This window comes from Benincasa hispida, chromosome 10 (genome assembly GCF_009727055.1).
Source record: "Benincasa hispida cultivar B227 chromosome 10, ASM972705v1, whole genome shotgun sequence".
NCBI lineage: Eukaryota > Viridiplantae > Streptophyta > Magnoliopsida > Cucurbitales > Cucurbitaceae > Benincasa > Benincasa hispida.
In genome coordinates, this window is record NC_052358.1 from 47831973 (window position 1) to 47841259 (window position 9287).

The 9287-nt window shown below is 31.0% G+C and overlaps 1 protein-coding gene across 1 annotated transcript; it reads right to left on the minus strand.

Moving 5' to 3' along the window:
- Positions 1–956: 956 nt before the first annotated feature.
- Positions 957–1897, minus strand: LOC120088352 (auxin-responsive protein SAUR21-like). Its single transcript, XM_039045578.1, has one exon. It carries the CDS (start codon positions 1449–1451, stop codon positions 1155–1157), a length of 297 nt encoding a protein of 98 aa, XP_038901506.1. The 5' UTR covers positions 1452–1897; the 3' UTR covers positions 957–1154.
- Between the last annotated feature and the right edge of the window lie 7390 nt (positions 1898–9287).

Below are 9287 nucleotides of genomic sequence, written 5' to 3' on the forward strand. Positions count from 1 at the left end.
TGCCAATACTCACGAGAAGTGCCTAGACGTGTCTAAAAGCATCCAGATAGTCTCATATTGTCCTGGATGGGCCTAGACAGCCGTACAATGTGTTGGAATGGGCTAGATAGCTCCACACAGTCCCAGAAGCCTCTAGAAAGGCCTAGATAGTGTCAGAACATGCTGGATGACTCTAGATGGCTCATGGACATGCTAGACTGTCCCAATACCACTCTAAATGTACATGTTCTAGATTTCTCTGTAATGGTCTAGAATTGTTTATGGGAGTCTAGAAAGGTCATGAATGTACTTGGTAGTGTATGGAAAGGCCTAGAATGGCTTAGAGATGTGTCAAGACACCTTGAGAAGTATCTAGAAGTGCCATGAACGACCTATTTAGGCGTTTTAGAGGGCTTAGGTCAGTGGGGCTTCTCTATAAATAGTTCAAGAGGGCTCATTTGTACACAATCAAGCCAGGCAAGTACCTAAGTGCCTTCAATAGGAAAAAGCTCTTCATAAAGGCTTAATTGGTATTTCTTTGATAGTATGATAGCCCAAGTGCCCCACATTCGGTTAGCTCAAAAAACAACCACGTGACATCTAGTTCACTTTCATAATACATTCTTTTGAAAGACACCCAAAAAGAAGTATTTGATATCAAATGTTACTTGGTCCACTATGAATAAATACAAAAGCAATGTTCAGATATGTTAAATCACCGATTAACCTAAACGCTTAAGTTGATGGGGTGAATGTAAATTTAATATTATATCTCTAACACTCATGTCACTTGATAAAATATGTAGAAGACCCAATAAGTGAAAATCAATAAGAATTGGGGAGGAAATAATATTGCAAGAGTTTAAACTCAGGACCTCCTGAACCACCTACTCTGATACCATGTTAAATCACCGATAACCCAAAAGTTTAAACTGATAGGTGAAAGTAAAATTAATATTATATCAACTAACAGGATATTAAAACAAAAATATATATTGCAAATTTGCAACTGATATTTTTCATTGATGTTTAAGTGGCCTTTTTAACTCTCCACTTTTTTCTAATATAACCATTTACATACAAAATTTTCCTTTACAATATCTTCAATACACTAAAATGAAGATTAAAAAAATGGTCAAAACTGTGAGGAGGATTACTCCTTGTTCTTAAATCATTCATGAAGCATGCAGTCCAGAAGTAACATCAATGAAGGCTTCTTCTTTGCAGGGAATTGTCAAACGTCCAGTTGGGTGGCTGAATCCAAACTCTTCTTCAGCCCTATTAAGCAAATCTATAAATGAAGGATGACTCAAGTAAGATATCGGAACGAAAAACCGTTTTCTTTCAGTTTCTCCTACGTACACTGGAATGTGACCTTTAGGAACATTGGACTGACATTTTGCAGAAACAGACTGCATCTTGAGAATTTGCTTGGCGGCACCAAGGAGGACCGAAGGAAAACGAATTCCCATGGCTAAATTTGATTGAAGCAAGAGGAGAAGGACTTCGAACAAATTTTCAGTCTTGATATTGATCTAGAAGTAGTAAACTTCAATGCTTGAATGAGAATATGTGAGAGGATTTAAGTTGGAGATTAGTTGTTTGTTTGGTGTGTGTATATAAAGAATGAGAAAAGAGAAGATGTGAGAACATATGAATAGAAGATAGGAAACCAAGAAAGTTGGCTTCATCAATGGCTCACATGGGTTGCTTCATTGGTTGAGGTACATTCATTTTCTCATTTGCACCAATTTCTGGTAAGCTGGCCCCATCTGTCATAATATCTGAAGTTATGTTCCAAACAAAATGGGACACAAAAATTTATAGCTATTTCAATTAACATTAAAATCATGTCAAGAAAACTAGAGATTCATTTGGTAACCATTTCTTTTTTTGTATTCTGTTTTTGAAAACTAAGTCAATAGACACTATTTCTACCTCTAAATTTCTTTATTTGTTATCTACCTTTTATTAATGGTTTAAAAAACCAAGCCAAAATCTAAAAAAAAAAAAATATAACTTTTAAAAATATGTTTTTGTTTTTTAAATTTGACGAAAAATTCAACTATTGTATTTAAGAAATATGCAAATCATTATAAGAAAGGGAAAGAAACTAGGCTTAATTTTCAAAAACAAAAAATCAAAAACGAAATGGTTACCGAATGAAGCTTAAATTACTCCAATAATCGATCTTCAATATGTGAAGTGTAGCTTTATGTTATGATAATATTTTGATTAAGAATGTGATAATAGTTTCGTATCAGATAAAAGTTGAGATGAGATAATTTAGTTCGTTAAATATTTAAAATTATCAATCACCCAATCTTTTAATCATTTATCTAATAGAAAAGGTTATTTGGTCATTTTTCAAAATGACTATATAAATTTAACTATTATGATTATATCACAACATGTCCATTCACATTTAAAATTTCCTAAAACTTCATAAAACTTAAAGATGTATAAAAAAGTGTCTAAAAGAGTCTTCACTTTTTAGAAACCCATAACACACATTCTATTGATTTGAACATAAGTGAGCTAGTTAAGACCTAATATTTTGTATATCAATAAATATATTAGTTATAGAACTTACGTATCAAATTTACCTTTCAATTAGTGATTTGAAAAAATGCACAAAAATGCAGTCGTTGTACCATCCTCGTTTCAAATGAGAGAAGCTCCTCCCTTATTGGAGTATAAGATGGAAGAGGGAGAATGAATATATATCTATATCTCTATCTATCTATATCTATCTATCTATATATATTTATTTATTTATTTATTTAATAATGAAACACAAAAAGCATAAGAGTAGAGAAATCAAACAAAAAGATTTTGTGGTTTACGAAGATCAATTTTTATTAGAAAAAAAATATCATATTATAGATTTAGAGTCAACAATAGAGTTAGAGAGTTTATCTAACTTATCCCTTTAAAACACAGAGCCAAAACCGTAAATAACATAATTATGAATACGTCCTATGCTTGATCATTCAAAGCAAATAACAGATTCAAAATATTCCAACACACACATATATATATACACGACGATGTGAGAAGTAGCGAGGAAAGAGGAGAGGTAGAAGTGAAAAAAGAAAAGAGATATATCTATATATTATAAATCTCTTGTCCTTTATGTTAGCTAAAATAATAAAAGAGTTGATAGGATACCAAATAACCACATGTATTGTCATAGCAAATATAGCTCAACTGACGCATGTGCATGTTAAGTAATTACATATATCGGTTAAATAAAGAACTGTAGATAAAAAATTTAAGTACAATTAGTTTTCTTTTAATATGGTTAATATTTGATTTCAAGAATGATTTTAAAATTACTATATTCCTAAAATTGACATTTTTGTTTTTTTAAAAACTGATCAATACATAAATGGGAAAAAATTCACTTAAAAGAAAAAGAAAGAAAGAAAGTGGGGCAATTTTGTGGGGTTGATTCTAGAATGTTCACCCTTCTAAAAGCACATTTCAACTCGTTATTTAAAAAAAAAAAAAATCAATTATAAATGATTTTCTTAATATTTGCCAAACATCAAATTTTGAAAGAAGAATGATTTTGACAATGGAGGTAAAAATCACTCTAAAACATATTCAAAAGTTAAGTTCAATATTAGTTTTGATGAAAATTAGTAAATAAAATTAGTTAAGAATAATTTAAAAAAATTGTATTGTATGACAAATACATTTTAAGAAACTAAAGTCATGATTTTAACTTTTTTGTAATTGTAAGTGTGACAATCACATAGAAATCAGATAGTCATCGCATAACAATCACATCGAAATCAAATAGCAATCAAATTTTCAAGTGGAAGTTTTTTGACGTGTTTGCAAAACAGCAAAACCTAAGCACACGCGCCCAATTTTTATTATTTTTTTTCTTATTAAAGTTGTAATTGTCCCATAATTAAATAAACCTTTGTTAATATTTCCCTCATAGTTTTTTTTTTTTTTTTGAAAAAAAATTCCCTCAATTAATTTCATAAATATATTTAAAATAATCTAGGTTAAATTACAAATTTAATCTATTTGGAGAAAGTTAGAAGTCAATTTCCATAAATTTTTTTTAAGTTATCCGTAGTTTTAAAAGTTAGAATCTAGTTCTTATGGTTTGAAACCTCAAACGTAATTTCTATGATTTGAATAGAATTTTCATAAATAATCTCTTGTAAAGGGACTGAAGATTTTATCAAACTATAGAGACTAAATTCTAATTATAAATCATAATGACTAAATTCTAACTTTTTATGAATACTAAATTTGCAATTTAATCAATCATTGTTATATTATTTTAATACTTAAAAAAAAATCTAATACTAACTCATTTTCGATTTTTTTAAAAAATAATATTTTTTTAATAAATAATGACAAAAATAGGATTGGAGGGAAAGTATTCCCAAAAATAGGTTTTTAAATCGTGTACTGGGTACATGATTACACCTTAATTGTGTACCGGGTACACGATTAACTCTAAATCGTGTACCGGGTACACCAGTCCCTGGCCACCTGGCACGTGCAGTCTACCGTGGCAGTCATGCAGGGTTGATTGAGGAAATCGTGTACTCGGTACACGATTATCTTAAGTCGTGTACCCAGTACACGATTTCCTCGCCATTAAATCGACGCCCCCGCCTCTTCTTCCTCATCGAGACGTTCTACCTTCTTCTTCCTCACCAATAACTTCGACCGATTCTCCTCCATTTTGCTTTCTGCCTTTCAAAATCTTGCTGATTTTCCTCACCGAGTCCTCGATTTTTCTCACCGAGTCCTCCATTTGTTCATCCGTCCAAAATCGTCCGAATGCTTCTGTGGTAAAATTCTTTCTCTAGTTGTTTTTCAATATATTTTAAACTTAGAAATATATGTATTGTTGGGCTGATCTTATATGTATTTGTTGGACTGATCTTATATGTATATGTTTGTAGATCTTAAATCTTAGATCTTATACTTTTTTTATTTGTTTGGGCTGGCATCAAATCCATGCGGAATATTTATCTTATTGGCATGAACCATGATCGTTGTGCACAGGTAGAATTAACAAATGGGTCAGCTGTATCAGACGACTACTACAATTCGATCACGAGACGATTTATCACACCTCGGCGCTTACTATTACTGCATGGTAAGAGATTTAAAATCAGATATTTTTCATATATATGATATGAATATTTTTTAATATTTATTTTCTTTTATTGTACAGAATAATTTTATCGGCGATGTTCAACGATATTTAGTGCAGAACAAATTACTAGAATTGGGTTCAATGTGTCAGTAAACATTGGTCAACGTAGAAGGTATTATTCAACAAACAAGACGACTCAATGTTGCTGACACCGATCGTAGACGTATTCATCGTAGACGACAGCGACAACAGGGTGAACCTAATTTAGAGGGACATGAAGACAACCCCATGAGGGGTAAGGGCTAGAGGGTTGTTTAAAATCCCACATTGTATCATTTTCAAATTGTAAATTTAAGAACTAATTGTAAATATTCTTTAATATCATGGTATTTTTTTTTAATATGAGTGTAAGATGTTTTCGTTGTAGATTATATATATAATTAGGTTTAATAATGAAGGAATTTGTGGACCAATTTCTAAAGCTTTAATATTGTTATAAATCTACAATTAAAAAAATAGTCAACAAAATTTTTAAAAAAAAAAATTATAAGCAAACCGTGGACGAGTTTGCTTGACCAGACAACCAGTCAGCCGACGTGGTGCTGATTGGATTAAACAATACTCGTGTACCGGGTACACGAGTATGTCACATGGAAATCGTGTACCCGGTACACGATTCCACTACCCTATTTTGTCAATAGTTTCCCAAAATATCTATTCTTAAAAATTGTTCCCTCCAACCCTATTTTTATCATTATTTATTAAAAAAAATATTACTTTTAAAAAAATCCTCATTTTCCATACCATCCAAATATAAACTTAACCATTATGTATATATACAATGAATCAAAAGTTAAATAAAAACGAGCTCAACATAGATATTAAAAAGGCTAAATTATAACAAAGATGTCCCTAAACTTTATACTTTGTATAAAAAATACCCCTAGAATTCAAAAGTTTCAAAAATACCTAAAGTTAAAAAATAGTTCAAAAAATACCATTGTCGTTAGTTTTGGGTGAAACGGTTAAAGTTTTATTTCAAAAATACCCATGAACTTTCAAAAGTTTCAAAAATACCCTTAACTTAATAAAAATTAAAAAATACCTCCACCATTAGTATTTGAACAAAAACCATTAATTCTCCATGAGAAAAATAACTTTAAAAATTAAAACAAAAAGTTAAAGGATCCATAAATTTTGTTGATGAGTGAGATCACCCACATGAGACTTGGACCTAGGTCTAAAGGAGGTTGGAAAGCAAATTTACCATTGGGCTAACTAATGATTTTGATATTATGCCAGTCTTATATATATATAGAGAGAGAGAGCATAAAGTTGAGGGGGGAGCTCGAGTCCCTTGGACCTATACTAAATCTGTCTCTGATGTTGGTCATGATAGAAGTAGGATGCATACAGGTGAAGAATTCAGGATCATTAAGCACTCTAAATCATTTATTTTAGCATCAAAATTAGCATGTTCATAGAATATCAAGAGGGTTTTAGAAATACCTTTGAAGAATTCCTTTGATCCACGAATTCAGCTCCAATTTCCGGTCCAAATGTATAGTAGACTACCAACAGATCTTTCCTATTATTCTCTTGAACCTTAAATTGAGTTGTGGGACTCAAAAAATGGATAGAATTTGGAGGGAATTTTGTAGAGAAAAGCTGGTTTTTCTTGAAGTTTGGAGAACTCTTCTTCAAGTATCAAAGAACTTCAGCTTTCATGGATCAATTTCTTCATAAAACCATAGTGGTTTTGTTCACATTCCTCATGCAAACTCATTGCTTTTAAGTAGGATAGCTGCTACTTCAGAATTTTAGTGGAATTTGTGTTGTTTGTGTAAGTGGAAAAATCCCACATTTAGTGGGTTTTCACAACTTTTCAAATTTAACTTATTTTTAATCAAATTAAAATTGAATTTCAAATTTTCAAAATCAATTCTATTTCAAAATTGATAAAAATAATTTAATTGAATTTTCATTAAAATTCAATTTTAATCCAATTTTCCAAAGAATTAATTTAAACAAAAAAATGATTTTCTAAATTTGAATTTTCACAAAATTCAAAATTTTAATTTTTAATTTAATTGATTTAATTAATTAAACAATTTAATTAATTTAATATTTATATTAAATTAGTTAAATGTCAATTTCATAACCATGAATCTCTATTCATGAAATTAATATTTAAATCATATTTAAATATTGTCCAATTCTCCAATTTTGTTTAATTCGATAATTAAACATGTAATTATATCGCATATAATTATTAATTCCCTTTAATTTGAATTTGAACGTTTCAAATTAATTCATCACGTTATTCTAAGGTTTATTCTGGTTGTGAGCTAGTAAGGGTACCTAATGTAACCTACAGATCATGGGCTCCAATGATTCAAGATTAACAAGCTAAACTATTTAACCTAATTAACCAAAATTTATTAACTACCGGGTCACTTCACTAAAGCCCAGTAGTTGCAGTTCCGTAGATATATTGTGTCCACTCGATATAACCATAATTAGTAAGTTAATCATTCACAGGTTATTTGTAATAATGATTGGGTCAATAGCTATTTTACCCTTGAGATTACCTTTTGTTTCTTAAATCCCACCGTTCCTCTAATGAACAATTGATTTGTGATCCAATACCCGAGTTTCTCTTAGGCCAATGAGAGGGTGGGTGCCCCTTATTCAAGACTCAAAGTCAGCACTTAAGGGATCAACCTCTCTATTATCCCTAGAAGTAGGTAGGGGTGAATTCCATCTTGCACCCTATGTCCTCAGCTATCTATCCGGTCTTACTAGAAAGTTTATTGAGCCAGCGTTGTTGAGCCAACCAATTCATAGTTTGCTTAGGATTAAGGTTAAGTTACCTAGGTTGTCGCTTTGAAATAGTTAGTCTTAAATAGTAAACAACGTTATAAAGTAAAAGTGACTTATTTCTTGGTCCGATCTTATATAAACTCTTTACATATGATGCCCCCACTCCTCATGTCTCCATATAAATGAATCAGGATCACTTTGTTTGTAGCACTTTACAACATTTATAACATCCACAAAGTAGGCCACATTCGATAGTGTCCCTAGAATAAGGTACCCAGCCTTATCCGTATTCTATAGACCATTTTGGTCATCTACCCGAACTTGATTCACTCTTATGTCTCCATATAAAATTCAAGTATTCACGTACTAGCCATGGATCTTTAGTTTATTGGATTTATTTCTAAAACGAAATGAGCAATTGATATATTCAATAACAACTTTATTGAATCAAACTTCAATAACATCTTTATTGATTAACAGAATAAGTTAATTGTTTACAAACCACGAGTTTTAGGACATAAAACCCAACAGATCAATCTATTTGAAGTTCTTTTAAGTTCGAAAAGAACCAATTTTAAAATAAATTATACAAATATCCTCATTTTTTTCATATAGACACTCTCATATTTCTTTTAATTTTCTAATTCTTAGCTTACATCAATTTTCTCAACAACCAAAATAAAAACAAAATTTTAAGTTAAAACATAAAATCTCATAAAACCCCACAAAATTTCACAACATTCCAAAATCAAAATCTCCTTTTAAATATACCAAAGAAATAAATAATCAAAATAAAAAAATATTTGGCTATTAACATACACACAACTACTATCGTACAATTTTGTTAAAATATACAAGTCTTAAAATCATTTGGTACTTTATTTATATTCTTTCTTCTTATTGTAGTTCACATACCTTAATTAAAGTATGCAATTTTATTTATTTATTTATTTATTTTAGATAAACAAGTGTCAAATAGTTAACAAAATGAGGAGTAAGAGTGTATTGAAGAAGGGAGGTAAGGTTGGCAATGGGGTCGGGGTGGGGTTCCTCCACCCCCGTTCCCGCTGATGGGAGAATTTAGCGGGGACGAGGGCGGGCATTCCCCGTCAAGGAAACAGGTTTCTCAATGGGGTCGGGGTGGGGTTCCTCCACCCCCGTTCCCGCTGATGGGAGAATTTAGCGGGGACGAGGGCGGACATTCCCCGTCAAGGAAACAGGTTTCTCCATGGGGACCTTTTTTTTTTAAAAAAAAAAATTCCTAAAATTTTCTTTGGTTTGGGCTTGGACACTTTAATTGGGCTTAGATGGGATTAAATGAAAAATCAAACTAAATGTAAAAAAGTTA

Coding starts and splice junctions, on each gene's coding strand:
- LOC120088352 (XM_039045578.1), bottom strand. CDS start 1,451: ATGGGAATTCGTTTTCCTTCGGTCCTCCTTGGTGCCGCCAAGCAAATT.